Source organism: Gobio gobio (assembly GCF_949357685.1).
Source record: "Gobio gobio genome assembly, chromosome: 16".
NCBI classification, from domain to species: Eukaryota; Metazoa; Chordata; class Actinopteri; order Cypriniformes; family Gobionidae; genus Gobio; species Gobio gobio.
The window spans coordinates 32,496,024-32,519,501 of record NC_137109.1 but is presented as its reverse complement, the minus strand read 5'-3'; the positions used below and the strand labels follow the sequence as shown (position 1 = coordinate 32,519,501).

General features: G+C 36.7%; 3 protein-coding genes across 4 annotated transcripts; 2 read left to right on the top strand and 1 right to left on the bottom strand.

The window, feature by feature from the left end:
• Window positions 1-168: 168 nt before the first annotated feature.
• On the bottom strand, window positions 169-6,804 carry adh5l (alcohol dehydrogenase 5-like; the record flags this gene model as incomplete). Its single annotated transcript, XM_079838503.1, has 11 exons — window positions 169-247; window positions 699-782; window positions 2,397-2,535; window positions 2,654-2,786; window positions 3,667-3,930; window positions 4,019-4,238; window positions 4,531-4,618; window positions 5,604-5,751; window positions 5,991-6,092; window positions 6,444-6,514; window positions 6,786-6,804. The coding sequence occupies 10 exons, from the start codon at window positions 6,802-6,804 to the stop codon at window positions 758-760; spliced, it is 1,209 nt and encodes a 402-aa protein (XP_079694629.1). The 3' UTR covers window positions 169-247; window positions 699-757.
• A 411-nt stretch (window positions 6,805-7,215) lies between these two features.
• Window positions 7,216-13,490, top strand: tmem144b (transmembrane protein 144b; the record flags this gene model as incomplete). The annotated part of the gene is made up of 12 exons (XM_079838502.1): window positions 7,216-7,282; window positions 7,502-7,627; window positions 7,703-7,825; window positions 7,911-8,010; window positions 11,102-11,182; window positions 11,696-11,777; window positions 11,887-11,960; window positions 12,133-12,251; window positions 12,375-12,494; window positions 12,721-12,818; window positions 12,911-12,964; window positions 13,173-13,490. 12 exons carry the CDS (start codon window positions 7,216-7,218, stop codon window positions 13,254-13,256), a joined length of 1,128 nt encoding a protein of 375 aa, XP_079694628.1. The 3' UTR covers window positions 13,257-13,490.
• A 1,239-nt stretch (window positions 13,491-14,729) lies between these two features.
• gask1b (golgi associated kinase 1B) lies at window positions 14,730-20,015 on the top strand. 2 transcript variants are annotated; one of them, XM_079838414.1, is made up of 4 exons: window positions 14,730-15,980; window positions 16,394-16,602; window positions 16,722-16,948; window positions 19,220-20,015. In XM_079838414.1, exons 1-4 carry the CDS (start codon window positions 15,173-15,175, stop codon window positions 19,425-19,427), a joined length of 1,452 nt encoding a protein of 483 aa, XP_079694540.1. In that variant the 5' UTR covers window positions 14,730-15,172; the 3' UTR covers window positions 19,428-20,015. The 2 variants fall into 2 exon arrangements, 1 of the variants encoding a protein (XP_079694540.1); XR_013818127.1 differs by having other exon boundaries at window positions 14,946-15,980; window positions 16,722-18,856.
• The last annotated feature ends 3,463 nt before the right edge of the window (window positions 20,016-23,478 follow it).

Here is a 23,478-nt window from a genome sequence, read left to right as displayed (position 1 = left end):
GTCAACCTTCCTCTTCCCAACAGCAGCAAAAGCAAAATAAGTTTGATTGTGATCAGTATCTACTGAAAGCCCATGGAAATTGGCAACACTTGTGGACATGTGGAATATAAACAAGAACTAATAAATATCCAACAAATGTAACCCAAAACAGTAAATAGTAATACTTACTTCTGCTTTACATTGTGCAATGATAGAAGAGAAATGAAGTAAACAAGGTGCAAAAATAGTGCAAGCATGCCATCTACTGCTAAAAGAGAGAAGATACAACCACATCAAATTCAACAGACTTGGCTTTATTGTGTGGAACAGTTTCTGATCATAACAGACGTGTTCCTCGAATTTCCCTTGAGAATATAAACAAAAAGAACAATCAATGCTCTACTCGGTGAATATGACTTTTCCTTTCCTATGCCTTTATATCATTGCACCTATGCTATAATTGCTGCATACAGGAAATGAAAAGGGACCTTTGGATTAGCAGATAAAGGAGATAATCATTGTCTAAACACAGGTATACCTCTTTTTCTTTGTACATACTGCAAATCAGTCTTTTATATTAGTATTCCATGTGTACAATGGTAGTTAACTGTCAAGATAATGGCAAAACTAATTTCTTTTTTCCACAAACACTTATGACATTGATTCAGCCTTTCATTTGTATGGTGCATGGCTTTTAGAGAGGTAGAACAGGAACCCACCAAAATCACTGATATTATGTGTTCTGGATGTTTAAAGGATAATGGGAATCACCTGCATTTCACATCTCAATCACTGTCCGAATACTGAGAAAGAGAGAAAGATTTCAAATTACATACGAGTTTTAATATATATATATATATATATATAAATATATATATATATATATATATATATATATATATATATATATATATATATATATATATATATATAAAAAAAAAAATATATATATATATATATATATATATATTTTTTTTTTTATATATATATATTTATATATATAATATATATATATATATATATATATATATATATATATATATATATATATATATATATATATATATATATATATATATATATATATATATATATATATATATATATATATATATATATATATAGTATTTCATGCATAGACTTGTAGCCACGATATGTAAGATATTTGGATTAAAATGTGTACTTTCATTATCCCAAATGTTTACAACGTTTAAATCCAGAGAAATCAAATCATTGTTATATAGCTCAACGCAGTTAATTAGTCTTGTTTGGATCTCGTTTTATTGATTTACTGCGAGTATAACATGTTTGTACAGTACCATGCCTCAGAAACAATGCTATTTTGTCATAATACAGCATTTTCTCCATCAAATAATTTATTTTAAAAGGAGTTGCATTCCATTTAGCAACACAAGTCATCCAGCTTTTATTAATATGATAACATCGATCTTGCTTACTGCAGTGTGCAAGTGTCTCATAGCAGCCGCTGAGCGAACGCACAGAGTAATGTTATAACATAGCTTTCAATGCACTTAAGTATTTATAGTATGATTGTTTTTGACCAAGTAAAACAGTGCTGCATTACCCCACGATTTTAATTAATCAAATAAAGTGACATGTAATGATGTACAAACTTAAATACTGTTCCTTTAACCACTTCAGCTCTGCAGCATATTTAGATTTTTTTAGAGAATAAGGCATATCTGAATTTAAAAGAGCACCCTACCCATATACATTGGAGTAAATTGATAAAAATGGTCTCATTTTACAGAAAACACTCTAAATTTTAACACAGTGGTGGAATATTGCATATATTATATATTTTTAATCTGTTTGGTATTCTTCCCTTCAGAAAGTTTCTGTGGATTCCACTAGGTGTCAGTAAACAGGGGGGGAAATAATTTTCTTGATATCTCCTTCCAAACAAAAGTTATTGAGATTAATCTGTGTAAACTATCTAATAACTGATAACTAATAATTCCGGGGGGGTCAAATTCAGACTTTATTATCTTTTTCTATGTAACATAAATACAAAAGTGATTGGGTTATCAAGAAAGCTGAGGTTCTAATCTTTCAAACGATACCATATATGTCTAGTTTTGTGCTGTACAACTTATAGATTTTTTCAAATGATTATGATGATGCAATATTGGACCCACGGGTGGGTCGGTGAGGGAGTGCAGAGCTGAAGTGGTTAAATAACACAATTTCCTTTGTATTGTAATGTAAATCAATTCATCCATGAGTCTTTTTTATCTCATCATTTATAATCGAAATGTAATATTCCTTTAATAAAATATATGAACGTTCAGATTATGCTGAACATTAGCAAAATAAGATAAGCAGCGTTGTCTGGTGCTTTTCGTCACAGAACAAATCCATGATTGTGTTCATTAGTAGATGCAAGTAAAACTGACCTTTTTCCAGTGATCATGAGATCAAAGGCTTGGTTAATCTGATCTAGAGTCAGTCTGTGTGTCACAAACTCATCCAGCAGAAGTTTCCCACTCATATAATCTTGAACCAGTCTGGGCATCGCCTCAACACTCTTCCAACCTGACAATCAGAAGGGTAATTACTTTATAATTATTCATTTTTCAAGTTTACCATCCATACAGCTCACACTACACTAAATACCATAAAAAAGTTGCCTTGGAGCAATCTTGGCAAATACCTCCAAAATAAGTGCCTTTCAGAGTTCTTCCTAACAGGATATCCAGGGGTGACAGAGAAAGTTCCTTCACCTCAATCCAACCCACAATCACACAGACTCCCCCTGCAGGACTGCATGCTTCCACAGCAGCCCTCTGATCAGAGGAAACTGTATTAGTTCAGTTAAAGGGATAGTTCACCCAAAAATGAAAATTCTGTCATCATTTACTCTCCCTCAAGTTGTTCCAAACCTGTATGAGTTTCTTTGTTCTGCTGAACACAAAGGAACATATTTTGAAGAATGTTTGTAACCAAGCAGATAGAGCAACTATTGACTACCATAGTATTTTTTCCCCTACTATGGTAGTCAATGGTTGCTTGTTCAGCAGAACAAAGAAACTTATACAGGTTTGGAACAACTAGAGGGTGAGTAAATGATGACAGAATTTTCATTTTAGGGTGAACCATCCCTTTAACCACAGGGCACATACAGTAAATTATTTTCTTATACATGACAACTTGACTTGCTTAAAAAAACAACATTGAAGTTAGAACATCTTTGGGAAAAAAAACAGCTCTACTAATAAACTTCCAGTTATTGGTTATTGGTACTTATAATACGCTGTTTGTTAATATAATATGCTGTTTGTTAATTGGCCAGAGGAGAACTGGCACCCCGACTGAGCCTGGTTTCTCCCAAGGTTTATTTTTCTCCATTAGGTCACCTAATGGGGTTTTGGTTTCCTTGCCACTGTTGCCTCTGGCTTGGCGTGCTCAGTTGGGGACACTAAATTTTTCAACTAAACATCGAAATACATCTAAATAATAAACTAAATTAACCATTTAAACTAAATTACTGATCAAATTATTGATCTAAAGCCCACACTGTCACTGTATGATACTTGAAATTTTTCCAGAATGGCTATACAGCTGAATAAAATTATGCTGCATTATTTTCCTGTTTAACACTGTAAAGCTGCTTTGAAACAATCTACATTGTTAAAAGCGCTATAAAGTTGACTTGACTTGACTTACCATGACGCCCACATTCCCCACACACTCAAGAAGAGCGAAGTCAACTCCACCATTAGTCAGCTCCCTCAGCACCTCCTGAATGGGTTTATTGTGGTCTTTAGGGTTCACAAACTCAGTGGCTCCAAATGTCTTGGCGATCTCAAACTTGTCTGGGTTGATGTCAACAGCGATGATCCTGGTGGCACCGGCAGCCTTGCATCCCATGACCGCTGCCAGTCCGACAGCACCCAAACCAAACACTGCACATGTAGAGCCAGATTCTACCTGGGAAAGACAATGTCAAACTATGCTATTTTTATTTTATGAATCGCCTTTTTGTCGTTATGCCAGTAGAAAACACACAAACACACACATTGCCTGTTTTCACTGCTGCCCCATATCCTGTAGATACTCCACAGCCCAGCAGACAGACTCTGTCCAGAGGAGCGTCTGGGTGAATCTTGGTGACGTTGTCCTCTGGTACAACAGTATATTCAGAGAAGGTGCTGATACCAATAAACTGATGAACCTGCTGATTCTTACAGGTGATCCTGCTAGTGCCATCTGCAAGAAGACACTGCTGAGTTTTCTCCCTTGGAGGCAGAGAAAAATGTCCATGAACGTCAAACAGATAGAAATGATAACACGGATATAAGGAATTTTGCATTACGATATTAAAACCATGGAATATGAAAAAAAGACTTCTTGAAACACTCAATAACATTAAATACATAACATTAATATAATATTTAATGATATTGATTGATAATTCCAAATAAAACAGACATGGTAACTAACTACAGTTAATCTCTTTTCAAAAGCAAATGTTAATATAATAAAAATATATTAAAGTCCCAGACAACAGGGTTTTTCTTTTATTCTAACCAGTTTTTGGTGCAGAGATTTGTCTTTGGACTCAGGCAGCGTTCACATTGTCCACACTGTGGCAGGAACAGAGGAATGACTTTATCTCCTGCAGATACAGGTATATGATAATGTTTACATTTTTGTTTTACTCTCTTCTAAACTCATGTATCAAAAATGAAGTGATTACAGTTTTTCTCAGTCACTTTGGTGCATTTCTCAGATCCCAACTGAAATTCTCAAATCTACTTGTTCAACCTCCACATCATATAGTCACTTGTGCACATCATAAAAGCAATTTCTCATTCTTTTGAACAACTTCCAAATGATTTTGGTACATTCATGCAATTGATTGTGTACAGTTGTCTGCTGTTTCCTACATTATCAATTGCTTATGTCGTGTTGATCATAATATATTATACTGGTTCTCTGGTATTCAAAAACATCCCCTCAAAACATCTAGGCATTAATTCCTTGCACTTTTTGTAAATGTGCCCTGAACTGATTAATTTCATTGGTGAATTTTGAATTTCACTAATGAAGGGGAATGTAAAGAATTAGATCAACCAATGATCAACCAGTTCTCAATAGCTCAGAGAGGCATCGCATGAAGCTTCATTTGGCAAGCATGGACAGAGCACAACACAGAGTTACAAATTCTGCAAAGGAAAAACCATAAGGAAACAAACCGGGTCAACAGCCAGAAGGATGCCTGGTGGAAGGGTATGAAGACAAAAAAGTGGAAGAGGTAGAAGAGGTCAAGATTGTAGACATGTTTCTGATGAAATAAGGGCCACTATTGTGGATCATGCTCTCAATCATGACCTTATGGCCAAGGTGAGTCAAAAAGTACAGCCGAATGTTGCAATATTGTGGTGTGGTGTTGCTGTTTGTACAAATTTATTTTGAGAAATGCACTTACTGGTTTGCAAATCTTAAGGACAATTCAAGAAATGAACCAAAGCGACTGAGAAAAACTGTATGATGTAATTGAGAAATGAGAAATCCATTTACATTCATAAGCATTTAATCTCTTTAGAAGTAAGAATATTATGATTATGATGAAGTGTTTGTGGTTCATATTTTTGGTTTACCTTTAGACACCTTTGTAACTCCTGGACCAACACTCTCCACCGTTCCAGCTCCTTCGTGTCCCAGGATTAAAGGAAAAGGCTGTGGCTTCATTTTAGCAACATCATACAGGTAAGCCCAATCTGAGTGGCACACCCCAGATGCTGCTATCTGACAAGGATTGATGAATAGTCATTGTTCAGTGAAATAAAATAGTACTTGGTGCCTTAAAAGCACAATAAAAATTAAGATTAAAAAAAAAAAACCGACATAATTTGAAAGCATATAGTTCATAGCCAGAATAGTGGTTACCCCTTATTCTCAGGCATTTTTATAAGTTGTCTTTTAAGTTTGTGCAAGTCTACATTTATACTATATTTAGCTTAACATAAAGAATATAATGGACCTACCTTAATTCGTACTTCATGGGCTTTTGGAGGGGCAACTTCCACTTCCTCAATGGAGAGTGCTTTTCCTGGTTCCCAGGCCACTGCTGCCTTGCACTTAATCACCTTAGGGTTATAGAGCATTGTATTGGTTAAAAAAATAACAGATAAGACATAATGCAACAAAAGATTTCGATTTCAAATAAATGCTGTTCTTTTACAATCGTTATTCCTCAAAGAATCCTAAAAAAACAAAAATGTATCATGGTTTCCACAAATTTTCAACACTGAAAATAAAATGTTTCTTGAGCACCAAATCAGCATATTAGAATGATTTCTGAAGCATAATGCTGTTGGTTAAAATTGTAATAATATGCCACACTACTGTTCTTACTGTGTTTCTGTCTGAATTAATAAATCCAGCCTTGGTTGAGCATTAGAGACTCATGATACATTCATTTCCTCTTATATCCTTACCTTACCCTCAGTTCCCATGGCAACCACACACTTTCTATGAAGTGAATCTTTCCACTGTGGTCTTGTGTCTGCTATAGACACCGTTGCAGAAACAGAACAATTATAGCAAAAGCAGAAATATTCTGCTGATGATTATCCAAGAAGTTATTCCTGTCGTGTATTATTCTCTGCCTAATTCTAGTACTATAGTATGGTAATTTATATTAAACTACAACACTTCTGCATTTAAAAATATGACATTTTAACATTCAAAAAGGCATTCAGAGCAGGAGATGAATGTTGCTAATGGCTACTTTGAACTCACTCAATAGGGACTCAAGAAAGCTGTGTTGCTGGTATAACTTGGCACTTTTTTCTGCATTTTCAGAATTTGGGATGCTGGCCAAACATGTTTGATTGGCTTACCATTTCTTCTGCGGTTGCTGAATCAAAACAAGTTGGAACGTTATCTCCATCTAGTGGAGCTGTTTGGAAATTACATTCATTTAATTTTTTTACCCTGGCTTCCAAACCCGTTTCTTTATTCTCTGGAACACACAAAATGATAGTCAGAATGAGCCAAATTATCGATTCACTTTCTATATATGAAAAAATGGCAATGACAGTACCCTGAATGGTAAGTACCTCCCCACAACTCCCTAATATGTCAGTAGGGCGGGACAGTGGGCCAATTAATGACACCTGGTTTACAACAAAGTACAAACCACTTGACTCACCAACCACAACAACAAATGTAGCGTTAACCCTGAGTGAGGGGAAAAAGAGGAGACTGATGGCTTTACTAGCTGTAATTGTGCTTTTTGTTGTAAGATGCAGTTGTAGCACATTGTCAGCTGAAGGTAGATTAAATATTACATATTTAAAAGGTTAAATATTTTGATTGTGCTGTCTTTGTCTGAAAACTTGCCTCTCACATCTGGGAGTGTGGGTTTTGAAACTGCTGTGCTTGGAAAGTCCACAGTGTTCTGTTGTAGACAATTAATATGTTTTGAGTAGTCTATTATTTTTTATTTATTATATAAGTGTGATGTCAACCTCTAGTTTTGTTTTATACCTAGAGCCCCCTCACTCCTCTAATGAAGCCAACAGTACAGACACCACCTATGGCTTTGTGGCCTGTGTGTTTGCAATGCTGTTGTATGGAAGTTACTTTGTTCCTGTTAAAACGATAGATACCGGCGATGGTGAGGAGTTTAACTGTACTTTTACACTCCACATCAACATTTGACCAATCTTGTCTGAAAATCTTGTCTTTACAGGAATGTTTTTCCAGTGGATTTGCTGTTCAGCTATTTGGTTTGTTGGACTGGTTGCTGACACATTGTTTCACCCCTCCAGAGCTCATCCTGCAGCTATGCTTGGAGGCGCACTTTGGGCCACTGGTAAAGTGTATGTGTGAGTGCATAAATGTGTTTAATATATATATATATATATACAGACGTCATTTATAACAGATTTACTTCTCAGGAAATATAACCGCTGTCCCAGTTGTAAAGTTTATTGGCCTTGGACTTGGAATTTTGCTTTGGGGTTCCAGTGGATTGTTAATTGGATGGGCAAGCTCAAGGTAAGCTGGGTTGATGTTTGACAGAAGGGGCTTATAGGGATGTATTGAACTTCCTGATGGAAAACTTTGATTTATATGCTGGTCCAGGGCTGTGTTTCCCAAAAGCATTGTGAGCCAAGTTGATCGTAGAGGACATTTGTGGCAATAGACCTTATTCATACACCGCAGTGCCATCTGTGGGGGATATACAATTTTTTCAGTGGGTTGTATTATTTCATATTTTTGAATTGTTCTGCTGACAAAACAATGCAAAAATATATTTCCACGAGTTTTCAGTAGACAAAAAAAAAACTTTTTACATCAGATGCCACTGAAAACACGGCAAGTCTATTCCTCACTGCCTTGCTTTCATACATGTCATGGCGTTGCTCTGAATAAGGTCTATGGTTTCCACGATCAGCTTGAGATCATAATGCTTTTGGGGAATGCAGCCCTGGCTAATTAATGCAGTTTAAGCTAGTTGACAGTTGAGACAAGCTGAAAATATACTGTATGTTGAGGCTGTATGTTTACTTGATGCAGCTTGTAAAATCATTGCTAAATATGTTAAACAGATAACTGGACTTGTGTACTGTAATTTATGTATAATTTCAAGAAACAAGTTCTGTTGTAATCTGAATGTTTATTTGCATTTCTTTATCTCAGTAGTATGTATTGTGTTGGTTTTACTCACAGCTGTGTGTTTTGTTAACACTTTTACGATGAGGTTCCATAGTTAACATGAACTAATAATTAAAAAATAATAATAATTCGGAAACATTTATTAATCTAAGTTTAATGTAAATTTCAACATTTACTAATACATGATTAAAATTTAAAAGTTTCCTTTTAATATTTAATGGACCTAAGCAAACATGAACTAACAGTGTGTATGCGTGTAACAGTTCTATTTTTATTAAAGGCACAATATGTAAGATTTTTAGATTAAAATATCCAAAAACCACTAGAACAATTTTATATATTTTGATGACCTGTGTACTTACATTTATCCTAAACGTTTCAAATAATGTTTAAATCCAGATAAATCAGCTATTTTAACCAGTGTAATGGCTCGTGTCCTTACGTTGCCTATCAATGATGTCATATCTGCGATACCCTTGATTTGTTTGTTTAACTTTATTGTCTGTTCAGTTTTCCTGGACAGAAATTCATATTTGACGCTGGCAATTCTATACATCCACAATATCACATAATAAATTGCATAAAACAAATTTGTCCCCATAAAAAACATAAACGAATAGGACAAGTAAATACCATACAATTATAATATGTATACGCATATAACGCATGCATTCTCACGTGCGTACAAGCACCTACCCCTATAAATACCTAAATTAAGAATTTGGTTTAAAACAGTCAGCGCTAATGGAACAAATTATCTTTTGTATATATTCTTTTTAGCTTGCGCCCCGAAGGGAGTGCTTCAAAGCAGAAATGGAGAGGGGTGAGTTTGGTCAGAATATACTGCAATTGCCTTTTTCCCCATAAAGTGTGAAAACAGCTCTTGTATTGTTTCTGGCTGATAATCTTATCTGCTTCATTAATTACTCATGTCAATTTATTTTTCTGCCTTATTGTTAAAATGAAATGCCACAAAATAATGTTAAATGTTAAAATGCTTTCAATCAGTGACATATAAACAATGGTTAGAATCCTCCTATCAATACTAAAATATCTTAGTTTCAGTGTATATGGTCCACATTTTCATGGAATGAAAGTTTATCATCAATGATGGTACCTAAATATTTAAACTTAGCAACTTGCTTTTATAGTAATTTGTTCATATGAAGTACCAGCCAATCCTATTTTGGTTCCCACAACATAATTTCTTTGTCTTCTCAATATTCAATTGTAGATGACTTATCAAACCACACTGTACAAGACTCGCAATTGAGTCATTATGTAGATTAATAGATTAAACTATTCATGTCCGTTTGGCAAGAAATTAAAACCAACTTATCAGCATACTTGATCAGGGTGAGATCATCCACATTACATTAGTTTAAACAGGATAAAGCAGAGGTACACATCTATGTGGTAACCCTAAATTCAAGATTATACAATCAGATGAAATTCCATTGGCATAAACTCTCAGAATGTTTTTTTTTTTTTGTGGTTGTACAGTTTTGAACGCTGAAGTGAAATCCATAAGTCTTATCTAGACGGTGCTGGACCTTATGTAGTAAGGTCAGAGAGGCATCTACCATGCCTCAATTGGACATCTAAGCAAATTGTAATGGATCTACAGAGCCATTCATTTGTGTGAGCAATTCTTTACATAATAAACGCTCCATACACCTGCACAGAACAGATGTTAATGCAATTGGGCGGAAGTCTTTAAGAGCTCTGGCCTGAGATGTTTTATGTACTGGAATAAATTCCTGTAGAAACCATGGAAACACCAAAGACGCTTTCATATAGTATGTATTTTATTAGACAGGTGAACAACTGTTTGGATATTCATTTACAGAATACATTTACAGAAGTTTGGATGTACAACAGAAAATGAATGTTATAACTTTCAACACACTCAAATGTATTTTAGTATGATTGTTTTAACCATGTAAAACAGGATTGCATTATCCCACATACACAACGAAAAAAAGAGCGTACGCGACCGACTGCAGCATAAACATAATAAAAGCTCAGAGACCAGTGTTTCATGCAGGTCTCTCATTAGCATTTGCTCCCAAGGGCTCTCGTGCGTCCTGTTTTATACCATCGTAACATTAATAAAACTATAATACATACACTCATTCATTAACATGACTTCTGCCCGAGTCTGTCAGATTCCTTTCCATTGGCTGTGGAGGTGAAGTCAAGATTACAAACCCCATGGTTCCACGCTCATTTTTGCCGTTGTCAAGCTACGCCTTTGTTTTTTTAATAAGCAACCTCGAGCTGCGACACTTGCTGTACATACTGTGCCATTAACTAACATTAAGAAAAATGATCCGTGACCAATGTATTGCTCATTGTTAGCTAATGCATTAACTAATGTTAACTATAGTGGGACCTAATTGTAAAGTGTTATCCATGTTTTTGTTTGAAGGCAGTGGGGAAACTTACCTCTTAAGTCATTGTTTTCAAGGTTTGGCTGGTTTGGGCTGCATCCAGAAGAAGTGTCCAAACCGATACTCAATTACTGTGGAGCTGGCCTTTGTCTGCTAAGGTAATGGGAGAGGTTTTTTTTTTTTCATAGCTGGGAATGTAGTGATGATCTACCTCCAAATGCACCCATCAAGATGATGTTTCTTTGGCTAATGAAGGCTGAAATTTTACAAAGTAACATTGTTCATTCAACTAAGAAGGTGCTTTTAGTCCTCAGAAATCCAAACCAATGAAAAGGAAATGCTTCGGGCACACCTCTCTAATATGGACAGACAATATTTCCATCCCCAAAAAAATTCTAGTTGACTTAGCAGTTACACCTCGCAAATATCCTTTTGAGATGAAAGTGCTGCTCTCTTACTCACCTAAAAGTTTCTCTGAAATTGAAAATGCAATATATTGTGTAAGGCAGACTAAATCTCCTCCTAACACCTGAAGTCACTTTGTATTGGATCTACAGTTCGATCTGATTTTATGGGATATGGAATAAAAACATCTTCGGTTTTATTTATTGTGTGAGGAAAACCCTTTGACTTATTCTTTTTCTCATAACACAGTCTTGTCTTGGTTTCAGTGCCATCATATTCTTCTTTGTAAAAAGTGATGTTCAAAAACGTTCTTCTCCTGAATCCATGCCTTTGTTGATTGATGATAGGGTAAGTTTGTTAGGGCTTTTCTACATTGAAGCGCTTTTCGGATGTATTTTGTCTTGGATACACACATCTTTGCTGACATTTTGTGTGCATGTATTCACTGTCTCTTTAGAGGTTGAATCCAGACAACACAAGCCCCAGTGATTCATGGGTGGACACAATTTCACCAAAGAGCAAAAGAGTGTTGTAAGTATCTGTAGGAATGTTTTCCTCATACTATTTTTCTGGTTCTTCATCAACACTGTACTGGAATATTTGAGGGCTTTTTTCTGTGTTTTTGGCACTTTCAGCTTTACACTCTAATATTGTACATTTTAAATCTGGAATAATTATTTTCTATGATATCCTCTTGTTACAGTGGTTGCATCTTGGCCATATTTTCAGGTGCCCTTTATGGCTCTTCTTTTGTGCCTGTTTTTTATATCAAAGTTCATGCCACAACCAATTCAAGTATGTTCACTGGATCTAGTGAGAATGGTAAGTATGGTATGACTAAATGGGTTTTGCTGTCAATGGCAATACATTTTTGTATTACAGCTTAATGAGATGTTAAAAAGCATTTTATAGACTATTCTAACATGTTTTGCTGTCCATTTTCAGAAATTGACTACTGCTTTGCCCATTACAGTGGAATTTTCCTTATGAGCACAGTGTATTTTCTCATTTACTGCGCAATCATGAAGAACAGGCCCCGGATCTATCCCAGAGCGATCTTGCCTGGTAATTAATGTGCATTCCATTAACTTCCATTCCATCTTTATTTTAACTTGGATGAAAGGACCATGTTGCTTTGCAGCTCCACATTTGTGATGTATTTGCAAAGCAACTGTATTGTTACAGTTAAAGTATGCATTCAGCCACTGGACACGATTCCCCTAGAACTTTCAAAAGCTTTCTACTGAATATTGAGTTTACTTACTTAACTCATGTAAGACCTTCCATGCAGGTTTTCTGAGTGGCTTGATGTGGGGATTAGCCACATATGCATGGCTTATGGCAAATTACTACCTTAGTGCAGTGGTCACATTCCCTATAGTTAATGCTGTAAGTATGGCACAAAAGAAAATCTTTCATGTTCTCATTCACCTTGCATTGAAAATTGTATGTAATGACAGTGTTTTCTACTTTGATTTCAGGGTTATGGGTTAGTAGCTGCTCTGTGGGGAAGTGTGGTATTTAAAGAGGTCAAAGTAGGTAACAAAGCTCTTTGTATTCATTCAGTATTTCTGTTGACAATTTACATGACCTAGTTTGACACACTTTGTTTTTCAAATGAATGAGCCAGTTTGCATCATAGTCATGTTTTAATTTTCTATTGATTCATTACCAGTAATAATAAGGAAATAAAGCAGAAACTTCTATTTAGGCCAGCCTAACAAACTGATTTTCTTTCCTCAGGGTCTTGGGAACTTGCTGGTGTTTGGTTTGGCATCTTGTGTTGTCCTAGCAGGCTCCCTGTTAACCGCTTATTCAAAGATCTGAGTCTGTACGTTGTTACCACAAGGTGGCAATGGTGGATCGGGTTTTAAAACAATATTCCTGCTGAAATCTGCAGTCACTGAACAGTCATATCACCTTGAATAAGGCCTCTGCAGTTGCTTAGTAGCCCTTGATGAAAATTGCACGTTTCTTGCTATTGCCTTTTTAATTGCTGTCAATTTATTCTAGGTTTTCTGTAAGTTCACATGTATTTGAATTAAACCGTTTCCCTTTCTGACTATAGGCTTAGGCTGTGTATGTAGATTTGTGTTTGCACTTGTGTTATGTATTCAACAGAATCTGTAGCCTTTCATCACCCCACAGTTTTCGACCAACCAGTAAATTTGTCTTTTTATGTAATGTACCAATCCCTACAATAAGACCCTCAGCAGACATACTGACAAAGATTGGGTAAGCAATTATAAATGAGTGTGTGTGTGTGTGGTTTAGGTGTACCCTACATTATGGGTCACAATGTCCCCACAAAGATGGCAATATCTGAAATCGTTATCCTTGTGGGAACATTTCTGGGTCCCCATTAAAAAACAGCTTCTAAATCATATTAAGTTTTCTGTGATTGGTAGGTTTAGGAGATAGAATATACACTTTGTATAGTATACAAATTGTCTATGAGGTTTAAAACATAACCCATAGTGTGTGAAATGTCTAGATCAGTGAAAAATGAAAGATTTTCACTTTAAAATAATGGTAGATCACCAGTAGTTCCTGCAGAACGACTTGGTAACACTTGAGAAATAATTAGTGAAGCATTTTATGACTGTTCATAAAAGTAAAAAACGATGAATGATTACATCTCAGACACATAATGTGATTGGTAATTAATTGGTCATTCTTTATAATTTGTCTTGGTTAGTCGATTAATGAGGCTAATCTCATTCAGTACTTATTGATTACCTAAAAATATCTTGGTCCTAAATTTTATATTATTTAAACTTGTTTCCTTATTAGTTAGAGGATTAGTTCACTTTAAAATGAAAGTTACCCTATGATTTTCTCCAGCCATCTTTGGTGTATAGGATTATCTTCTTTCTGAGGAACACAATCGGAGTTGTGTAAAAAAAATATCCTGACGCTTCAAAGCTTGATATTGGTAGTGATGGGGTCCATTGCGTTTGAAGCTCAAAAAAGCACATCCATCCATAATAAACATAGGCTACTCCACAGGGCTACGGGAATTAATAAAGGCATTCTGAAGCAAATCAATGGGTTTTTGTAAGAAAAATATCCATATTTAAAACTTTATAAAGTAAAATATCTAGCTTCCGGCAGACTGCCTTCCGTATTCAACTTACAGAAAAGGCGTAACTGGCACGATGTAACTAGTAACGCAAGAGGTTACTAGAGGAGACTAGTATTCTGCGTGAGTTTCCTTAAGAAAGCCTTTATTAACCCCCCGGAGCCGTGTGGAGCACTTTTTTTCCAGCTTTAAACTCAGTAGACCCCATTACTATTATTATAGCCTAAAGCTTGGAAGAGCCATTACATGTATTACTCTAACTCCAATTGTGTTCATCAGAAAGAAGAAAGTCATATACATGTGGCTTGAGGATGAGTAGCCTAAATCATTAGGTATATTTCATTTTAAAGTGAACAACTCCTTTTAATAGTATATTTGTCCTGCATTACTTCCTGCATATTTGGGTCTAGCGTTGTAGGCTACTACCCTCTCGCGCTTGCAGTGTGTGGAAAAGGGCGTAGGACAAGCGGCTTTCTTGTCAATTTGGGACTGTTATCTCAGCTTATCCGGCATCGGGACAGTTGTCTTCATTCATGCTGGAGCTGCTGCGCAGAGCGGATCATCTGGACCTCCAGTGTACCATCAATATGTAAACGAAAAGAACGCAATTCCAACGTGGACAAAAGAAATTTGACTTAATCATGCGCAGACACTTGTACCAATGGATACGCATACGGCTCGTCCTGGAAATGTCGGGGACACTTTGATTTGTTTGTCCGTATCGTTTTTGAAAGTCTGCAACTGTTGCAGGAGATATTCGGCCGTTAGGAAGTATTTGATTATAGCTGTTGTCTGTTTTGTTTATTTGTTTTTTACCGTTCACGTTAATCACACGTCTACTCGCCAAGACAAACGTCATGATCCGTGGTCTAGAAATAGCGTTCATCCTCAAAAACCTACAGAAACCTACCAGGACTCCATTGAAGGGGGGGTCAATGAATCCCTGAGTCCGACCAGGTCTAATGTGGTGTATATAACGCTCAAGTCTAAGCGGCACAAACCGGCCATCATCAGGGGCACAGTGCGACCCAAACTCCGGAGAAAGAAAGTTAAAGTGAGACCGCAGGGTGGCACACAGGACAAAGCGAAGGACGCGAGGCACAATGCAAACACCGTTGACAAACAACTGGGATATTCTGAGCTTGATGGCAGTGACGGTTATTCATCCATTAGGATTTACAGTGAAAGAGCTCCTCCATGGTTCAGCATTGACGATATCACGGCCATGCGCTTTCTAGCTGATAGCAAAATTACGCAAATTGACGAAGTTGCACCTCCGGGCTTTTCATCTTTAATCTTATTTAAAAGTGCGACAAATCAAACGGACGATGATGATGCGTGTCGCAAATGTTGCGGTGTTGTCAGGAGACCCTTGGACATGAGTGAAGTGTTCGCCTTTCACCTGGATAGGATCTTGGGGCTGAACAGAACTTTGCCAGCTGTCAGCAGAAGATTCCACTCTCTTGGAGGTAGTGTATTGGTTTATTTTCTTACTTAAAAGTATTTTGTGTATGTATTTCGTTTTATTTTATTGTAGGCTATGTTTAAGCAGCAGATATAGCTACTGAATTGTATTTAAACTTAAATAAATGTACCTGCTTTAGCCTACCAAAATATCAAACCAAGTGGCATTTAGGCTATTTATTTATTTATTTATTTATTTATTTATTTTAAATGTACATTTTGATTTAAAGTAGGCTAATTTCAAAATAGCTACGAAAAGTTCTGAGAAAAGCATAATTTAATTGTCATCTGCAATGAAATGTGTGTGCATCTTATATGCCTATAGACTTAGCCTTTCTGGGTCCAATGCATTTGGGAGCAGGTGTCATTAAAGCTGATCTAATGAATGTATAGCCTACATATCTTCATCTTGTTTCAGATGGCCAGCCTTGTCCAGTGGTTTTGTGGGATCCTTCTTTAAGCCCATTAGTAGATCAAACATCTGAGAGAGTGAGCTGGGGTTCATATCAAACCTCTCTCAAATACAAGTGCTGGCATCGGGGCATCACACCTAAACCAGAGTGGAGGTGCACCAGCATCCACCACCATGAATGGAGCAAGCTGGTAGTCTTTGATTTCCTTCTGCAGGTACTCTACTCCACTTTCATCTGTGTCCTTTTTGTGTTGCAACTTTAAACTTTTCATTCACAAAACAACGAATAAAAGTTACAAATAAATAAATAAATAGAGATTGTGTTTATCCTCAGATTTATGAACGACTAGATAAAAACTGCTGTGGATTCAAGCCCCGACCAGAGGACACCTGTGTTGAGCTTGGTCACCATGAAGCATGTACAGATAAGGACAGCATGGAGCTGACACACATGGTCCACCGTAGACATGACCCACACCACCTGGTTTTCTTTAACAACAAAGGCTACTTTGACCGAGATGAGGAGAATCTGGACTTCAGGCTACTAGAGGGAATCAAAGAGTGAGTAAAATTAACAGACTTGTTTCACATGTTAGAGTTTATTCATGACCACTTGATCTTTAATTTCAATCTCATAATGATGTTAAAACAAAGTCCCTATCAAGGAAAGTCTGTTCACTTGGCGGCCATATTTTCAACACCTCCACGCAGCTATTTTGGGCATACAAGACCAAGTCCTATCTATTTGAATGGGAGAATCCTGGAATCTGAAAAACTGCCTGCCGAACTCCCAATTAAATAACATATTTCAAAATCAGCATCAAAATCTGACATGAACTGTCCCATAAATGTTGTTTCTTACACTCAAATAGCATTAAAAAAGATTATTTTTCAGGCTAAACAAGCCAATGCGTATATGCAGTCCTAAGCGTGAGGCTCAGGTTTCTATGGGAACCGGAGCTTCTAAAGGCATCTTCACCAAGCAGCGACTGGCTGTTTTACTTTTGAAGGCAGGACTATTGCACCATATTGCGCGTTGCAGTTTCTCCCATTCATGATTAAGAGTGAACAGTCTTTCTATATCTACACTGTAAAAATAGGGGACAATGTACTGTATAAATATGAAGGAATTTTCCGCATTGGTTTTTTACAGGTGTTTTACCTGTATTTTGAATTACACATTGCATTAGTTTGTGTTTTAAGGGTTAACGGACATTTCCATAAAATTACTGGATAATATCCTGGCAGAAAATGACCAGTACAATTTCCTTTTCTATTTTTTACAGTGTATACCTAGTCTTTGTGTTATAAGCAGTGTTGGGGAAAGTTACTTTTAAAAGTAATGCATTACAATATTGCGTTACTCCCGTAAAAAGTAACTAATTGCATTACTTAGTTACTTTTTATGGGAATTAATATGGTTTCTCATCTGGGCTGGGCTTGCTTGCTTGTTTTTTGGCAAATATAAAGGCCCTTTCAGACCAAAAGGGAAATGATTAAACCTCAGGCTGAAGGAATATTCCAGCCTGTACATTATAGAGGACGCAGCTCAACTTTCAGCTGTGCTGTCATTTCTGGATTGCAGGAGAAGAAAGTTCAATGTGATGTTTATCTAAAGTAATTTTTGCTTATTCATAAGTTTGAATTGGATCATTGAAGGTCAGCAGCAAAGACATTGGTTAAATTGAGAGTAAATACATAAAGTATATTTGTGTTATTTAACATTTAAATATTGTAGGTTTGTGTAATATTCTGAGTTTGCATTTCACTGTTTTATTTATTTTGAGGAATACTGAAAAAAAAAATGTGTGCAAGTAAGATGAGTAAATGCACATTTGGTCTAAAACTACAGTAACTTTCATGTTTACAGAGCACACAACGCCTCTGCATTACTCCTGATTTCTCTCAACATGGGGACAGGAGAAAGCTGTCAGTCAATAAATAAACTTGCGTTACTTATTTGCCAAAGTCATTTTTTTTTGTACATTTAAAAGTAATGTTACTTTACTAATTACTTGAAAAAAGTAATCTGATTACATAACTCACATTACTTGTAATGCATTGCCCCCAACACTGGTTATGTGTCAAGAATCACAGAAAAACCATGTGTAGTTTTCTTTAAGATTTTGCAGAGATGCTATGCAAATGTTTGTTTTTTTTAAAGACAGATCATTCACACATACCTGTATTTCTTTGAATAAAATTGTCTTAGAAATTTAGAAACTCATGACCTCAAAGAAATGAATCCTCGCAGTTTGATTAAATTACAAATCTCCGCAGGTTATCAGGTTTGCATAGACATGTTTTTCAATTTAAATAAGTTGTTTTGTACATCTTTTCTTTTTCATACTGGACAATCTGAGGTGATTTGTAATTGCTGCAACTAAGACGGCAACTAAGAATTTGTTTCTGTGAGGCCACAAGTTTGGCCTTTCAGTAACCCAGCACCTCCACAACACCACTGAAGACGTAAGCAAATACATACGGCAACAATCTGACACGTGCTGTCTGAGCTAAGGGATTCTGCTGGCAATGCTGTTAATGTGATACCTCTGGGAACGCAAGATCACTTGTGCAATAACATAAATCAGAATAAATGATCGGCCGTTGCTGTGTTTGAGTATCACAGCTTGCACATTATCTGCATTACAGCGGAGTATTACATAATTAGTCAGTTAGCAATTAAATGTGTTTTGTGGGGATTGTAAAAACAGTATTTAATGATATTTTATGTTACCCATTTTTTAAAGGTGGTTATTTCCTCTATACCATGTCTGTTTAAAAAAAATTGGACTGCATTACTAAATGCTTTCAATATTTTTCCTCTTTCAGGCTACCAGATCAGTCTGTGTCAGTGTTGAGGTCTCAGCGTCTCAGGGAAAAGCTCCTGCAATCGCTGTTTCTCGACCAGCAGTACTGGGACAGTCAGGGTGGCCGTCAAGGCATCGAAAAACTCATTGACGTAATTGAGAGAAGAGCCAAAGTCTTGCTCACATACATCAATGCCCATGGGATTAAAGTAGTACCTATGAACTCCTGACAGATGGAGTTTCAGTGTGTAATATGACATTTATTGGAAACCCAAAGGTTGGTGGTTCAATGTTTTAATAAACAGATTAGTACAACAATGAAGACCTGTTGAATTGAAGCTCTGTCAGTCAAAACTCGATGCACTTCTGAAATTAACAGTACTTTGTGGTGTTGTAAGTGATTTTAAGACGAGAACATATTAATGATAGTTTCCCTAAATGCTCTACACCGAGTCCAGGGCTAATTTTTGGCACCACTGACATTCCACAAGTTAAAGGCGCTGTAAGTGATACGATCTGATTCGTTAACTTCCACCAGACTTACCTTCTGAATCAGACCACCCCTTCAGTCAAATCCTGCCCACTTATGGCATGTCAGAAAACCTGATAAGTAACCAAAACGCTCAGCTTTTAAAGATAATTTCTGCTGTGTTAAATGATGATGATGAGGATGATGGTTCCAGAGCATTATTATTAAATCTGGTATTGTTGCACTTGTGTACAAGTTTCACCATGAAGATATTAATCTTTTTACATACAAATTATTTTTGTACTATGATGTTTGTTGTTTTTTATTTGAATAAAAGTGTTCCATATTAGTCCATTGGAAAATCACTTCAATATTGCATGAATAGAATAATGATTTGAATTACATGAATGATATGAATAGACAGTACCACTGTTTGTTTGTCGTCTTTGAGATAATCTTTGAAATAGAAAAGTACTTTAAACCTATGCTGAAAATGACAGGTTCTATATATGCAGGAATGCTTCTGATTTTGCTGTTCCCCTCATTTGAGTTTTTCAGTTGCCAGCCAACCAGCCAGTCAGTTCTCAGAGCCTAAACTGAGCCCTTTTGAAAGCGTGCAGGAAAACTACATACACATACTTACCCACAGAAATATGCTCACACAAGTGTTCTTTTGAGTTTGAAAATGCTTAATGTTTGGCAGCATTATGTCAGATGTATCTGCTGTGCACAGTGGACATGCTGTGTCTTGCCACACTCTTTGCCAGACAAAATCGGGTCATTTGGAATGTCAAATCACTTCTGCTCATCTGGATGATATGTAAACACTTTAAATGAAACGTTTGAGTGCTCATGTTCACCTTCCCTGTACTATGTTGTTTCCATCCTGCAGATGTGCGCTCGCATCTATAGAATGTTCGACACAAATAGTTGTATAGAACTGTAAATCCACAGGGAAGAGCTGTTTTCATCATACAAAATGCGCATACCATAATGGGAATGGAAAGAAGCATCTTTTAAGAGCTGATTTTGCATATGACCTCATTTTATTTCATTGTTTAAAGTGTAATGAAATGCCTTTCAGTTGACACGATTCCAATCTAATAATTTCCTGTCTGTGTCTTCAGTTGAGTTTAAAAATGGTGTAAAACATGCTGGGTAACATATTTGCCACCCAGTCATGTCATAAAGGGACAATTTACACTTTTTTTTTACACCCCCCCCCCCCCCTCTAATGCTAGGACATTACCATTATTTTCCCCTCTCAAACAAGCCATTATTCTCCATTTCTCCCTCTTTCTTGTTCTAACATAGCTTGACCTTAACAGACTTATAAAAGACAGAATACATTGCTCATTAATTCAGAAGATTTTCCATGTAATTGAATTCATTCTTGTAACTATAACAGCCAGAACAATTTCATAAAAAAAAAAAAATAAATCTCATCAACTCACATCACAGCTGTTTCCATACTAACATAATTTGTGTCCTAATATCCTCCTTTCATTTGCCTGTACCAGCTGACCTGCTCTATTTCTCGAGCATGTGAAAGTATGGAAAGGAATTTTACACTGCTGCTCACTGTCTGTCTTATGTCTTTTTTTTAATTGTTGCTATGACAACATCACCACAGCAACATCCCACCTGGTTGGCAGACAGATGTACAGTATGAGTTCGACAAGGGTAGAAAGCATCAGTTTGAACACAAGCAGCAATTAGAGCTCATACCTCTGCACAAAAACATGAGGCTCTAGACATAACACGGGCGCATTAGCCCCCCTCGGTTTCTCATCTGGAATATGAGTCTTGCTCAACATTAATGTGTAGCCACAAATGAAACGGATGGTAGAAAAAATGGAGATTGAATAAAAAAAATCAGGGCATGTTATAACTTGTACTTTGCGATGAGCCACAGAAGGTCTTCAGTTGTGCCACAGTTGATGTTTGCTGAGATGCATGTTGGTCATGGGTTTTTAGCTTGGAAAGATGCTATCTGCGTGTAAAAACAGCACAACACGCCTCAGGCAGGCAGCCAGGTTTCCTTCAGTTGTTCCATTCAGTTTGTCAAAAATAATCTCTCTTCGGGGACTGTGTGCAGCTGTCAGATCTAACAGTAGGATGCAAGCCATTTAACTCTTCCCTAACCACAGAAACTCATATGAAAGTTAATTTGACTGAAAATATTTTGGTTTGATCTTAGTAAAAGATATAGTTCGCACAAAAATGAAAATTCTCTCATCATTTATTCACCTAAAAAGCAGATCTTCCACCACCCCCATTAACTACCCTAGTATTTTTTCCTCTACTATGGTAGTCAATGCGGGGGACGAGATCTGCTTGGTTAAAAACATTCTTCAAATATTTCCCTCTGTGTACAGCAGAACAAATACATTTTACACAGGTTTGAACAACTTGAGGGTGAGTAAATGATGACTCAATTTTGGGTGAACTATACGTTTTAAGCCTATTTAGTCCCAGACTGAAATGTTTGAGTTGTTTTAAAGGGGTCATGAACTGGCTTTTAAATTTTTTTATACTGTTGTCTGAGGTCAACTTATGACGTCTGTGTGGTTTTTACATTCAAAAACATCATAATGAATAAGTAATAGGCTATTTTCTGCCTTGGTTTTGAGGCTCTTAAAAAAACTTTCGGTCTTGATGGGCGTGCCGCACTGAAGACTTGGAAGTAAATGCCCACGGCTAGGATTGGATAAGATTTGCATATTTAATGAGTTTCAGCTCCCCTCAGTACATGTGGAAATTGTTTTGAAAGCATCTGGAGAAACGCTCACAGGGCTCTCAAAATATATTTATCAAACAAACACAATCATTCATCTCTCATCCACCCGCGATTGATTGGAATGTTGTTTTTGTATTACTTGGCCGGCCCGATCAGTGAATATAACTGCGAACCGTACACACACACACACACACACGCGCGCGCACAAGAAAGGAATGTTATGCCGTCGGCAGGCCGGGGATACGTTTTGGTAGCCCGTCTGAAAAACACATAGCCCCGGGACGTTGGGCTTTGCGAGCACTGGCGTTACAAGTCCGAGTCTGATCACTAATGAACCAAAAACACCTTCTCCAGCCTGTGACAGCGTGCTAAGGTATGTAATCAACAGATATCAAACGATCTGTAACAATGCAATACTAACACATATAAAAAGACATGTTTTACTCACATAAGTGTGTTGCACCGTTCCTGTCGGATCCAATATAGAAGGCACAGCATTGTGTTTTAATCTATAAATATAATCTATAATATATCTGCAAATCCAGTCTTGACCAGTATCTTGTTTACAATTGATTCTGCTGTGAAATTAAGCGAACAAACGCGCAATGTCTTACGCACGTGAGCTGGAACCGGCATGTTTATTGCTCGATAACGCGACATGTTTAGCTCCACGAGGCGGTGGGCGCGCTTGAGGCGGTGCTTCTGCATCCTATTACATCAGTGGTCGACATGTTTTGAGATTGAGTGTTTTCTGGGCCTGGTGTCAATAAAAGCTTTTCTTTGACTAACAAGGACGTTTTCAGCTCTGAAACTTACAGGATATTCTTATATCACGATGAACTTTTATATATCAAAGGCTTAAAGGAAAGTTGATTTCTCAATTCATCATTTAACTGAAAGTAACTTGCACTGACATACACTCACCTAAAGGATTATTAGGTTTAGATTATTCTCATTAATGCAATAATCCAATCAACCAATCACATGGCAGTTGCTTCAATGCATTTAGGGGTGTGGTCCTGGTCAAGACAATCTCCTAAACTCCAAACTGAATGTCAGAATGGGAAAGAAA